The following is a 15,027-nucleotide window of genomic DNA, read 5'->3' on the forward strand; positions in this document are numbered from 1 at the left end:
GTCAAGCCTTGTGATTTTATTGGAAGATATCGAGTTGTTCGCTATCTGTCTAGCTCTGCATAGGATCGCGTTGCGAGGGCAGAATACTTTCCCTTTTGAAATCTATGCTATTCCTTATTATATTTTTGGTTTCTAGATGTTCTTCTATTTTCTCCTATAATAGGGATTCCATTATTTTTCCTACCACCGATGTTAAGCTGACTGGTCTATAATTCCCTGGACATGTTCTATCCCCCTTCTTAAATATCGGTATTACATTAGCTATCCACCAGTCCTCTGGCACGACATCTTTTTCTAACGAATTATTAAATATGTGTAGTAATGCCTCTGCTATCTCTTCCATAGATTCTTTTAAAATACGTGGATGCAATCCATCCAGACCAGGGGTTTTATCCTCTTTGAGTTTGACTAGTTTATTTAATATATCCCCTCTTTTTATTTTAAATGCACTTATCTCATTACTAACCTCATCATCCAATGTCATGTCCACCTGATAAATACTGAAGCAAAATAATTATTTAATATTTCTGCCATTTATCGTTACCTGTGGTATTATCCTGTCTATCCCTTAATGGCCCTATTCCCATCCCAACCTTCCTTTTTTTTATTGCTGTCATTTCAGATTTATAGCACCTGCTCACAGAGGGAAGAGGAAGGCACAGAAGAGGATGAAGCCAATGAGGAGGAAGCAGAAGGAAGAATGCAACCCAGGTAGCCCCTTTCTGGCCGGGATATCGAGCATGGAATCATCTGCTTGCAGTACCAGTGACCACAACCCCAATTCCCCTTTCAACATTTATCCCACACCTTGCCTTCCCTCTGTTACTGACCATCACAATGTCCTCTTGGCCACAATGCTGAACTAAAAGCCACCACAAAGCAAACCTTCCAATCCAACTTTATACATATATCCATCCAATATGACATCAAGAAATCAACTCATCATCCTTCAGCATTCTCTTAGTGACTGTCTTGTGTGTGCCTTTGCCTATCCTACTGATGTCATGCAGTGCTACCCCAGTGGCTGCAGCATGGCTGGTGGAAGGCTGCTGACTTTCAGTGGGGGACACTGCAAATGGTCTTACTGGTCAACCTTGAGGAGCTGGTGGCTGGGAGTGTGAAATCAAGTGATGGTGTTTCTTCTTCTTCACTCTCCTCTCCCCCCTTCTTGGTCAACTACTGGCTGGGCAGGCTGCATTTCTTGGGTGTGTGAAATGAGGAAGGCATAAGGGTGAAGTTGTGGTGATGGGAGGACAGGAAAGCAAAAGGTGCATGCCAGAAGGATAACATATGAACATACCAGCATCTTGCATCCTTTCAGCCCCGCCACTGGCCAAGGGCTCAGCCATACCCCTGCCAGGAATGACCTGCACAGTCTCCTCCAAGGAGGTGAGGTGTGTCTCGTGATTGGTACAGATTGTTGGTAGGTGAGTGATGGCGGGATGGGGAAGTTATGCAATGAGCAGAGCGTGAGGCTAATGGTGCAGCTGGTAGGAGGCGGCTTTTGAAGATGCATTCACTGATCTTGACCAGTGGTCTGAGGTCATGAAGTCTTTTAGGTCACTGGAGCCAGGTGGTGGGGGGGCGGCCTTGCTGGCAGTGATGGCCTCGCTGATCTTATCCCACATCGTTCTTTGTGAAGGGCCTCCTGGCCCCTGTGGGTAGAGGACCTGTCTTGCAGTGTTGACCCCCTGCACAAAGCTGGAGTGCTGTGTGCGAGATCCTGGGTGCCCCATCCCTGGCAGTTTTCCCAATTTTTGAGGTTCAGAAGGGAATTCAGCTGCAAGAGCTTTAATTTTTTTTGTAAGGTGTAAGGGCTGAACACTGCATTTTTTTCCACTGCATTTTAATTATTATTAGTCCCGAGTGCATTTCCCCTTTAATTCATAGCCCTTTTAATTACCCATAATTCCTTGCTTCCAGAGGCTGTGCAAAGCTCGAACGCCACTTCAGGACAGGAACTTCGTCTCGGAGGTCTCCACTAACACGAGCAGGAGGAAGGTTAGCGCTGCATCACCAATCTCCAGCACCCCAGACAAATTTATTCTCCTTAGCATTGCAGCCATTAACACTACTTTCGATGCAAATGGGAGTTTCTAGCCCATCTACTCTAATTTATAAAAGACCAAAATCCAGTTCTATTACAATTGTTTCCTTATTACTCTAAAAAGCCACACCGGGAGGTAAAACAAGTCATTGGATGAGGCTTATTTTAATTTTAGGTGATTAACAAAGGCCTGTAACTGGTTGTGATGAATGCAGATTGGGTTTTCATAAGCAGATGAAGTATCTTTAGCACATTGAGTTAATTTTCTTTGGCCTCTCTCCATACTATAGATTCAGCCCTGTGGGGTTCAGTGGAGGTTGCTATTCTACATCTCTCTTCAGTTAAAGTATACATAGCAGAAGAGATTTCAAAACAGTGTGGCAAATGTTTTATTAAAAAGATAAATGGGAAATTATCAGCAAGATGGGAAGTAATATATCTTACTAATGCTCCCCCAAAGGCGGAAGAACAACTCGTGGCATATGATTTTCTGAATGCCCTCATTAATCTATTTATTAAAATATGGAAATTACAGGTAAGCAGCAGGGTGATTCATCGTACATTCAGCTCCTTAACTATGCAGAAATGCTTTACTGCTGTTCAATCTTCAGACGTTATTTTCTGGTGATATTTCTTTAACACCTTAAAATGCATTTATTGTACCTACTGTATATTGACTTTACTTGATTTCAGTCTTTGACATCCACAAAATTTATAACAAAAATGACATACATATTCAGATAGTTCAAAATGATATTACTGTACTATGATCTTCTCATCACTTCTAAAGCTTAGCACACAGAATAAAATCATACCTTAGAGACACAAAACTTTGACAAAGACTTAACTAATTAGATCATCATTCCATTCATTGCCTGTGTACGTGATCATTTTGCAGAATATCCAAGGATTTTGGCCAAGAGGGCTGTGTATATATAACAAAAATTGAAAAAGTGTCCCAATTAAATTCAAATATCCACTGCTTTTAGGGCCTCTGACAGATGACCCCAGATTTGCCAAATGCAAAGCCATCATGAAAAGCTACATACATACGAGTGGACTTCTCCAATCAAGCTGCCAGCTGCAGCAGGTTGTTCGAGATGGTCCCCAATAAACACACCAATTTTTAGTGCTCAGAAAGCATCCCTCTTTTAAATACAGGCACCATAAGGTCCAGATTCCTAGGCTCATCAGCTGAAACAGGACAACAGATGCCTATCTGTCTCTGTCACTACCACTACCACCAACTCTCACTCACTTGCACTCTGCGTTTTATCCAATGCATTATCCTATAATTTACTCTCTAAATTTCCTGAGGGTGGATTCATCTGCACTTGCAGTTGCAAGGGATACAGCGAGTAAAGATGGGAAAGGGCTGAGTTGGACAGATACATCGTAACATTGCAACTTGGCCATGACTTCCTATGAACACCTAGACAAAGAGAAGCAGAACAGAGTTTACCATAACGTCCTTTGAGCAGCCTATATATAGATTGCAGTAGGAAGATTGTCACGGATGAGAAGAGTAGGTTACCATGAGGCTTGAGTTGAAGCCAGTCTTCTTCTGCATTTCTAGCAGATCCACTCCCCCTACCCATTGCTTCTCTCCCTGGAACTTGCAAGCCTTAATCACATGAAGTTACATAATGAATATTTGCAGGCACTCCTCCTGTGCACGTTCTCTGTACTGCTATGGGTTATCTTCTCCTGCACCCAATGTAGATGTGAAAGGCTACAATACTTGTGATGTAATATTCAATTCAATTCAATTTTATTTGTCATATATGCAACAGACGTGTGTACTGCACAATGAAATGTTGATTTTTACGAGTCCTCCCAACTGATATACAGGGTGGATAAAGGGGAACCAGTGGACGCAGTGTATTTAGACTTCCAAAAGGCATTTGACAAGGTGCCACACAAAAGATTATTGCTCAAGATAAAAAATCACAGGATTGGGGGTAATATTCTGGCATGGGTGGAGGATTGGCTATCTAATAGAAAGCAGAGAGTTGGGATAAATGGTTCATTCTCAGACTGGCAATCAGTAACTAGTGGTGTTCCGCAGGGGTCAGTGCTGGGACACCAACTCTTCACAATCTATATTAACGATTTGGAGGAAGGGACCGAGTGTAACATATCAAAGTTGCAGATGATACAAAGATGGGAGGGAAAGTAGTGAGTGAGGAGGACATAGAAAACCTGCAAAGGGACATAGATAGGCTAAGTGGGCAGAGATTTGGCAGATGGAATATAATACTGGAAAGTGTGAGGTTATGTACTTTGGCAGGAAAAATCATAGAGCAAGTTATCTTAATGGCAAGAAACTGGAAAGTACTGCAGTACAAAGGGATCTGGGGGTCCTGGTGCACGAAACACAAAAAGTTAGTATGCAGGTGCAGGTGATCAAGAAGGCCAATGGAATGTTGGCTTTTATTGCTAGGGGGATGGAATATAAAAACAGGGAAGTATTGCTGCAGTTGTACAAGGTATTGGTGAGACCACACCTGGAATACTGCATACAGTTTTGGTGTCCATACTTAAGAAAAGACATACTTGCTCTCGAGGCAGTACAAAGAAGGTTCACTCGGTTAATCCCGGGGATGAGGGGGTAGTCATATGAGGAGAGGTTGAGTAGATTGAGACTCTACTCATTGGAGTTCAGAAGAATGAGAGGCGATCTTATTGAAACATATAAGATTGTGAAGGGGCTTGATCGGGTGGATGCGGTGAGGATGTTCCCAATGATGGGTAAAACTAGAACTAGGGGGCATAATCTTAGAATAAGGGGCTGCTCTTTCAAAACTGAGATGAGGAGCAACTTCTTCACAGAGGGTGGTAGGTCTGTGGAATTTGCTGCCCCAGAGAGCTGTGGAAGCTACATCATTAAATAAATTTAAAACAGAAATAGACAGTTTCCTAGCAGGGGAATTAGGGGTTACGGGGAGCGGGCAGGAAATTGGACATGAGGCTAGGTTCGGATCGGTCATGGCCCTGTGGGTGGCGGAGCGGGCCCAGGGGCCGTGTAGCCTGGTCCTGCTCCTACTTCTTGTGTTCTAATTCTGCGTTAGATTTCAGGAGATGGTTCTATTCACAGGGATTAGTGGTGAAGACCTCGGGAACAGGCTGCCAGCTAGGCGTCCTCCAAGAGTAAATTGGGCCTGTTCCTGGCTGGGGTGGAGATCACCTCTTACAGAAGGTAAGTACTGTAGGAAATACAGGGACAGAGTGATCACCTGGACGAGTTTCGATCACCTAGATGGGTCGGAGAGGAATTTCCCAGATTTTTTCTCCCAAATTGGCACATTGGGTTTTTTATCTGGTTTTTTGCCTCTCCCGGGAGATCACAAGGGTTCGGGTGGGATAGAGTGTGAAAGTAGATTTGAGGTTAGGATCAGATCAGCCATGATCTTATTGAATGGCGGAGCAGGCTCGAGGGGCCGATTGGCCTACTCCTGCTCCTATTTCTTATGTTATGATATATAAATGTCAACATCGCAACCCACAGTAGGTATGATGACATGTTCCTGGTTACAGCTACACTAGATGGAAGGATTATTTTGGGCTGAATACAAGGACGTGAGTTAAGGAACACTTCCAGTGAAGGCCAGTGGTTCAAAGTGCATCCTGCTGCATAAAAATAATAACCATTGTAAGCATCAAAAGGTGGTAAGTAAATAATTATTAGTGCCATACATGCTAAGCTCACAGAATCACAGAAACCCCACAGTGCAGATAGAGGCCATTTCGGCCCATAGAGGCCATTTCGGCCCATCGAGCCTGCACCGACACATATCCCACCCAATCCCCGTAACCCCCACACCAACACATATCCCACCCTATCCCTGTAACCCCATGTATTTAATCCCCCTAACACTAAGGGTCAATTTATCATAGCCAATCAACCTAACCCGCACATCTTTGGACTGTGGGAGGAAACCAGAGCACCCGGAGAAAACCCACGCAAACACGGGGAGAATGTGCAAACTCCACAGACAGTCGCCCGAGGTCGGATTCGAACCCGGGTCTCTGGCGCTGTGAGGCAACAGTGCTAACCACTATGCCACCGTGCTGCCCTCACTGGGGGATAAATTGGGTTGGTTTACATCTCCCTTTAGCGCCCCAGGCTAACAGGGTGTAAAGCACCTAACGCCTGGGCGTGGCGCCGCTAACGCCTCCTGCGAACTTTAGCAGGTTGGCGGTGGTGGTAGCCGGTAGCGCTCCATGGCACTGCTCCTTCGGCGAAAGTCATTGCCGTGCGCAACGCCCCGCTCGCAAACTTCAGTCGCATTCCCTGACCTACCACCGGACGATATGTCCGACAGGGTCAGGGTGGTGCTTTTGCAGCCGGAGCGGCGCTAATTAAAGGGCAGGTGCCGGGCGGCCATTTTTTGGGGCCAGCTGCCAGCACCTGCCCCCTCCCGCTTCTTCATGTAGGGTGCCAGCCGCGATCGGTCAGCCCGGCACTCAGAGTACCGGGCTGTTTTCCTGGCACCCAGCACCCCGTTTCCCGATGCGCTAGGTGCCTCCACTTTTAACAGGGGAGGGAGGCCTCGAATATCGCGATTCTATGTGCCGGCGCTCGTGGCGTTGTTGCACGTAGCACCTCAATATTGAATGTTAACGCCCCAGGAAGGAGGGGGAGCACTTCCAGTAGCACCCCGCACCCTGCTTGTGGCACTACCACTCAATTTATGGCACGGGGTGTCTACTTTTAGCGCCCTGGCGAAGTTAGCACCCCAAAGGGGGCGTGACCCAATTTTTCCTCCACTGGAAGTAAATGTGGGTTCACCTATCCTGCCCGACCTGGTAGGATCATTAAAATACTTCTGAATTGCCGGATGGTTCTCAGAGTGTTCACATTGTGCAGCTGACGCTGTGGTTCATCCTGAACACAGCCTTCTCCTGTGCCCCATAAAGGCTGCCCTTTAAGCTGCTGCAAGAGCATTTGATTTTCCTCCCCATCTCCTATACACAATTGAAAAGCTCACCATCACAGTATGTGCAATGCATGTAAGCTGGGGCAGTTCAGGACGAGCGCTTGTCTCACCTTTAGTTAGTTGACCTTGCTTGTATTTGAGGGTCAGCCACATTAATACAATGGATATTAATGAGGTTGACCCTGGAATATAAGAAGATTCAGCAAATTAAAAAGGTCAGACAAGTGCTCTGCACTGGCTTCCATGTGCTCAGAAAGTCTAGGCTAATATGTTTATAGGGGAAGTGTATTCTGATGAATTACCCTACAATAGCTGAAAACTATAAAGGAAGATATCTGCATGCTTGCTAGTGCCTTTCACTCACTCCTTGGTACCATGCTTTATGTATTTCAACTGAATGTCTATCAGTGGTTCACCTGAATCAAGCACCTGATTTAGGGATAAAATCTATAGGTGAAGTAACATCCTTAAGTGGAAGGAGTTAAGAGTAAGTTGCAAACAAATTCAACAACACAATCATGTTGACTCAACAGTGTAGGCATGGCAGTGTTCTATTGAGACATACAGATTATGCAGTCACAAGTGCCTTCAGGAAAGGAGAGGACAAAATGGGGATATAGGGTGAGGAAATCCCCTTCTTCGTTGGGCAATATCCTTTATTAAGAGCCTGACATTCTCAATCTTCCACTGAACCTTTGTTTAAACAAATTAACACTGAAATGTGACTTTCTACCTCGCTCTCCTCCTTTAGGTCACTCCTTAAAATCTACCTCTTTGACCAAGCTTTTGGTCACCTGTCCTAATACTTTGTTATGTGGCTCGGTGTTAACGTTTGTCTGATAATGCTCCTGTGAAGCGCCTCAAGAAGTTTTTACTAAATTAAAAGGTGCTATATAAATGCACGTTGTTGTTACTGTATCCTCAACGGTAGAGGCAAGAGTCCATACAAGCCTGTAATGCAGTTACAGAAGGCAACATTAACGTGTCTGAAAAGCTACAGAAACTTTTCTTTCCTACCTCCTTGCACGAATTGCCATGGTGATAGACACAAGGGTTGACTAGCAACTTCCAGGGCAACCTTCTAGAAAAGCATTGGTATAAAGGATAGAGTTTAATATAAACTAGCCTATGTTTTACCAATGACATTCCAGATGTCGCACCTCAAGGGTGAAGTTTTGAGCATCACAGCTGTATATATGCAAACATGTCACACTTACACCTGATTGGCACATTTCATATTTATAAAACAGAAACAAATCATATTTGAAAAGGAACATAGCAATGAAAGTTGCAAGAAGTGATTTTGTCTATAATTAATGCCACAGGAAATCAAAGATTAATAAATATAGTTACAAAATTACAACACAAATTAAGTGGTGTCTTGTTTAAATTAATTAATTGAAGAGTAACTGGATACTGTAGTTTTAAGGGCTGGATAGGTTTATTGAAGAGATCTTGTTAAATTGTTTAACAGCGCTTTTTTTTGTTGCTTTTTCATGAGTTTTAATTTTGAGATCAAGTAGACATGAATACAGAATAACAGTACAAATGACTATAATACAAGATTCTTTCTATAAAACAATGCATGATAATATTATACTTTACCAGGGTGTTTTACATGATGGAGCAGTGTTAGATGATGAGGATAAACACAGACACCGCTTACCAATAGTACTTATTAAATGGGGGAATCTAACCGAAATATGCACGAGCAGTCATAATAAAAAAGAAAAATAATGAATCTTGAAATAAAAATTGAAAATGCTGGAAATGCACTGTAGCTTCTAGAAAGGAAAAAGATAATGGCCCCCCAACAGGTAGGAAAGGGTAGGACGAAGGGTTACAATCTTGTTAATCGAAACCCTGCCACCAACCCGGCACGTTCCCGGCTGCCATAATATTGACGGCAGCAATTCAGGCCATCAACGAGGCTCCTGCTAAAAGCAGGCGGGGGTGTACTTAAGCTGCAAAAGTCACGGCCCAATGACATCACCGACAACACAAGGCATGGGGAGGGGAGTCTCGCACTAGAATCATGGCCAAAAGAGGCCAAGGTAAGTTTTTAAAATGTCTCTCTCTTTGAACTCCTTGTGGGTCAGGAGAAACAGGAGTGCTACCCCCAGGCCCCACAAGGAGTCCTTAGGCCTCCCCATCCCTTCTGTGGCCAAATTTCCATTCCCGCCTGCTGGCAAGGTATTAAATCTAGTTGGGCATCATGCGGGACTCCGGGAAGTTTAATTTAACCGACCTCTCCAGGTGGGCCACAATTCACAAGCCCTGTAAAAATCAAGGCCAATGTATCAGACGTGACCCTTTATCTATTCTGAAGACAGATCTCACCCAGATGGTAACTGTCCTGCATACATTTCCAACATCATCTGTTTTTAGACTTGATTATATTCAGTGGTTATCCAGCACATTTTTTTTATTTATAAGAGACACAAAATTTTAAAAGTGGAAAAAAATTACAAATGTCGATCAATATGGCCAAAGTTAAATCTTCTACATCACCAGTTTTAAAAACTGCATCATATACAGTACATAGAATATCATGGGTTGGATAATGTAGTCCACAGTATAATTACTTTTAGCTTTACTTCCAATTTTATTCTTCAATTATTCCAAAATATAAATGATTAGTACAATACACTTACTTGGTGCCATAATGATGATACAGGACATGTAAATCATTCTCAATTTCATAATTAAGCAATTATACTATATATGCTGTATACTTTGGTGCCAGATACAGGCATATAATCCAAAAGTTGAATTATCATTCATAACAGTATAAAAACTGGAGAAGGCATTGGAGGCTAACAAAAAATTGCTTCTTTAAGCATTACTAAAAAAAAGTTATCAAAGGCAAATAAACAAATTTACACTGATAACAATTGGTAAATGATTATGATACTGTAGGAGTCTCTGCACTCCTAACAAAGAATCTATAACTTACTGGAAGTTAGCAAACTGAATTTATTGTCTAAGAACTTTACAAAACAAGAAACTACAGGGGAAGCTCAAAACAGGTCTTTTCTCTTTCAATCCGCACGAGGACTGGCTGGTCCCGCCCTCTACCTCGGACGTCATGATGTCATCACGTTTCCCGCCGAAGGGGACGTCACATGACCCGCGTGATGACGTCATCGCGTCAGATCACGATGTTGTCGATCTAGCTCTGTTTAACTAGAGCCAACTTGAAAGGTAATAACATTGGTTACAGACAATTAATGCTAGAGGTAATAACATTGGTTACAGACAATTATGTAAGTCACTTAGTGGTTTTGCCACATACGCCCCCCCAGAATTGTCTTTAACGAAAAGAGTCAATCGCTGAGGAGGTCGGACAAGTCTGTTGGACCGACTCCAAAATTCCCGGAGGGGAAAACGCTGAGCAGGCGGTGAACTGGTAGGCGGTACGGTGGTGTCAGGTGTGGTAGTGGCCGGCCGCAGCGCGGAGGCTGCGCCAGCTCGATCGGTCGTTCGAGGTCCAGGTGCGCAGGCTTGAGGCGATCAACAGAGATGTGATCCGGTTTGCCCCCGACGTCAATCACAAAACTCTTGTCCCCTGCCTGCAAAACCTTGAAGGGTCCGGCATACGGCGGTGCGAGCGGGGTACGATGGCCGTCCTGGCGCACAAACACGAACTTGGCTTTCGACAACTCCCCTGGGACGTTGGACGAAAGCAAACCGTGCCGTGAGGTCGGAACTGGGCGGAAACAGCGGGCCGCATCCCGGAGGGTCTCTTTTTGTGTGGCCGCGGACCATGGTCGCGTAGGTAACGGCAGGAATTCACCTGGGACTCGAAGTGGTTGCCCGTAAACAATCTCCGCCGCCGCCGACTGGAGATCTTCCTTCGGCGCCGTGCGGAGTCCTAACATCACCCACGGTAGTTTGTCGACCCAGGATGCATCCAGCAGGCTGGCCCTGAGCAACGCCTTCAAGGAGCGGTGGAACCGCTCGCACAAGCCGTTCGCCTGTGGGTGATAGGCCGTAGTGCGGTGGAGTTTAACGCCCAACACGGAAATCACCTCGTTCCACAGTTTGGACGAAATTTGCGGCCCCCGATCCAACGAAATGTCCGCAGGGACACCAAAACGGGCTACCCAGGACGAAACGAAAGCTCGAGCAACGTCCGCAGATGTGGTGGACGTCAGGGGAACTGCCTCCGGCCACCTCGTGGTGCGATCCACCATCGTCAAAAGGTACGTAAAGCCCTGGGAAGGTGGGAGTGGTCCCACTAAGTCGATGTGAATATGATCAAATCGCCATTCCGGGACCTCGAAGGTGGCGAGCGGGGCTCTGACATGGTGCTGCACCTTGGACCGTTGGCAAACAACACAAGTGTTCGCCCAGTCCCTGACGTCCTTGCGTATTCCCCTCCATACGAATTTGGAGACCAACAGTTTTTGCGATGCCCGCACCCCAGGGTGCGATAGGCCGTGTAAGGCATTGAAAATCGTACGGCGCCATTTAGACGGGACGATCGGACGGGATGCACCCAGCGAAACGTCGCAGAGCAGAGTGGTACCTGTGGAATGGAAAGGCACATCCCTCGGCTGGAGGCTGTTTGGAACCGAACGAAAACCCTGGGTCTCCGGGTCGTCCGCTTGGTCAACCGCCATCTGTGCGTAGTCAATGCCCAATTGGACGGCGGCGCGGAATAGGCAATCGGCGACGACGTTGTCCTTACTGGCAACATGTCGGATGTCGGTGGTGAACTCAGATATGTGCGTCAGCTGCCGTTGCTGCCGAGCCGACCATGGTTCTGCAGACTTGGCCATTGCGAACAGCAATGGCTTGTGGTCGACAAACGCGATGAAGCGTCGTCCTTCGAGGAGGAAACGGAAATGGCGGATGGCCAAAAACAAAGCCAACAGCCCTCGATCGAAAGTACTGTACCGGCGTTCATGCCGTTGTAGCTGGCGGCTAAAAAAGGCCAGGGGTTGCCACGCGCCATCGTCCCACTGCTCCTGGACGGCCCCCACTGCGTAGTCTGACGCGTCCGTCGTGAGAGCGATGGTGGCTCCCGGCAGGGGGTGTGCTAACATGGTCGCATTGGCGAGTGCGGCTTTCGTCTCCTCGAAAGCACGATCCATGTCCTGTGACCATACCACAGGGTCCTTTCCCGTCGAGCCTCTGAGGGCCTCCTATAGAGGACGCATGAGCTGTGCAGCCCTGGGGATGAAACGATGATAGAAGTTAACCATCCCCAGGAACTCCTGTAAAGCTTTCACGGATTTTGGTTTCGGGAACGCCGCAATTGCTTCCACCTTGACCCGAAGTGGCGCTGCCCCCGTGGGGGTTATGCGGTGGCCCAGGAAATCCAGTTGCGATAGGCCGAAACGGCATTTGTCCGAGTTAACGATGAGGCCGTGCTGCTGAAGCCGTCTGAAAAGGACCCGAAGGTGCTCGAGGTGTTCCTCCTTGGAGGTGCTGGCAACCAGAATATCGTCCAAATAAACAAACAGAAAGTCAAGGTCCCGCAGGACTGAATCCATGAGGCGCTGAAACGCCTGTGCCGCATTCTTAAGCCCAAAGGGCATTCGCAGGAATACAAAGAGTCCAAAGGGGGTAATTACCGCTGTCTTTTCGACATCCTGAGGGTGCACCGGCACCTGATGGTAACCACGGACAAGGTCGATTTTGGAGAAGATGGATGTCCCCGCCAAATGTGCCGAGAAGTCCTGTATATGGGGAATGGGGTAGCGGTCGGGCGTCGTTATGGTGGCGATAATCCCCACAGGGCCGCCATCCCCCGCCGGGCTTGGGGACGATGTGGAGCGGGGAGGACCAGGGGCTACTGGACCGACGGATGATCCCCATTTTTTCCATCACGGCGAACTCCGCCTTTGCTGCCGCTAGCTTACTGGGCTCTAAACGTCGCGTCCTGGCGTAAACGGGCGAGCCGGTAGTCAAAATATGGTGCTCCACCCTATGCTTGACGGTCGGAGCCGAAAAGTTGGGCTTCGTCAGCTCGGGGAAATCCTCGAGGAGCCGGGCGAAATCGTTGGGCTGCGGCTGCGCACATGAAATCGTGTGAGACGCAGCTGTGCTGCGCATCCCCGAAATATCGTCGAGCGTGGCGGCGCGAACGAGGCGTCGATTTTTCACGTCCACCAACAGGCCGTTAGCGCCTAAAAAGTCAGCACCCAACAGGGCCTGTGAGATTTGAGCAGTGATGAAATTCCAGCCGAAAAACTGTCCACCGAAACATACTCGGACGAGGCGCTTCCCGCAAGTGCGGATCGAACCCCCGTTGGCCGCTTGCATAGGGGGACCATGGCTGCCGGAGCGAAGGTCTATGACCGAGGCGGGCAGTATGCTGCATTGCGCCCCCGTGTCGCATAGAAAACGACGGCCGGAGATGGAGTCGGTTACGTAGGTGAGATTCCCGGAAGCACCGATCGCCATCGCGGCAGTGGGGGAAGTACCGGGACCGGCGTGCATGACTCGCGGCAGTCTGGTAATGAAAGTGCACGGCGAGCGGCAGCAGCGGGCCTTCGGGCTGAAACGAGCGTGGTAGTAGCAGAAACTGGTCGCCCAAGGCGCCTTTGTCGGAGCCGGGGCCGGGCTCTTCGTGGCGGGGCATTGCGCAAGGGCGCAGTATTGTTGCCGGACGGCGTAAATCTTATCCGCCTCTTCGGCGAGCGCGACGCAGTCTGCGGTTTCTGCTCGGGCGAGGGACACCTGTACTTGCTCAGGAAGTTGAGTAAGGAACAGTTCGCGAAACAGAAAGCACTGGGGCTCGGACCCCAGGAGAGTCAGCATATGACTCATCATTTCCGAGGGTTTGGAGTCTCCTAACCCTGGTAGAGCCAGTAAACGGCGAGCGCGCTCCGCTTTGGTGAGACCAAATACCTGCAGCAATCGTGTCTTGATGGCTTATCAGCAGTCGGAGGACTCTCCAGCAGGCTGATGATTCTCGACGCTGTCGAGCGCTCGAGGGCGGAGACCACGTGGAGATATCTGGTCTGATCCTGAACGATGTTGCGGAGCTCAAATTACGCCTCGGCTTGCACAAACCAAGAGGCTGCCTGTTGTTCCCAGAATTGGGGGAGCTTCAAGGCCACTGCGTTGGCCTCCATCACTGGCCTGTGTTCGGCGTTCACCGCGAAAAACGATCGCGAGGAATCGGGGTCATCAATGTAGGAGTCTCTGCACTCCTACCAAAGAATCTATAACTTACTGGAAGTTAAACTGAATTTATTGTCTAAGAACTTTACAAAACAAGAAACTACAGGGGAAGCTCAAAACACGTCTTTTCTCTTTCAATCCACACGAGGACTGGCTGGTCCCGCCCTCTACCTCTGACGTCATCACGTTTCCCGCCGAAGGGGACGTCACGTGACCCACGTGATGACGTCATCGCGTCAGATCGCGATGTTGTCGATCTAGCTCTGTTTAACCAGAGCCAACTTGAAAGGTAATAACATTGGTTACAGACAATTAATGCTAGAGGTAATAACATTGGTTACAGACAATTATGTAAGTCACTTAGTGGTTTTGCCACAATACAATTTGATCTCACTGAATTTTATTGGATTACTTCAACTACTTGTTAAAAAAGAGTAATTGTCTTAAATTCACATACAAAATATTTATAATGCAACAAACTATTTTAAATAATTTTAAAACTATGGAAAATTACAGATGTAATATATAATACATTGTTAATACATGCATTTCTAAAATTTAGAACAAAAATTATAGATTTATTTGGCATAGTGTATTACAAACATTTGGCTATGAATTTAGAGTACTTAAGGATTTGGCTCATTAGGAGGACGGAGTTTGCGTGTGTTGAAGTAGCACACCACCTGCTGAGGTAATTCAGCCAGTACACTTTGTGCAAGTGCTTCTTTTGTTGCCTGCAGAGATACAAATGTTAATCTAGTTTAACATAGACAAGTCAATTTAAGCTGAAATCTGACTTAATTCTATTTTTGAAATTTGTTTAAATGAAAATCCCATGTGCAACAAAAATACACAGTACATCAAATGCATACAAATTAGGCATTCAAATAGTCTATACAACAT

The 15,027-nt window shown here is 46.8% G+C and overlaps 1 protein-coding gene across 3 annotated transcripts in view; it reads right to left on the bottom strand.

The window, feature by feature from the left end:
* Window positions 1-8,409: 8,409 nt before the first annotated feature.
* Window positions 8,410-15,027, bottom strand: part of LOC147114789 (copine-3-like) — a 103,806-nt gene continuing 97,188 nt past the window's right edge. For all 3 annotated transcript variants that reach the window (XM_085992732.1, XM_085992730.1, XM_085992731.1), the window contains one exon: window positions 8,410-14,858. In XM_085992732.1, the coding sequence (XP_085848858.1) occupies window positions 14,751-14,858 (108 nt within the window). In that variant the 3' untranslated portion in view covers window positions 8,410-14,750. The remainder of the gene's footprint in view (window positions 14,859-15,027) is intronic.

This window comes from Somniosus microcephalus, chromosome 7 (genome assembly GCF_052327205.1).
Source record: "Somniosus microcephalus isolate GS21.2 chromosome 7, FLI_Smic_1.0, whole genome shotgun sequence".
Classification (NCBI taxonomy): Eukaryota; Metazoa; Chordata; class Chondrichthyes; order Squaliformes; family Somniosidae; genus Somniosus; species Somniosus microcephalus.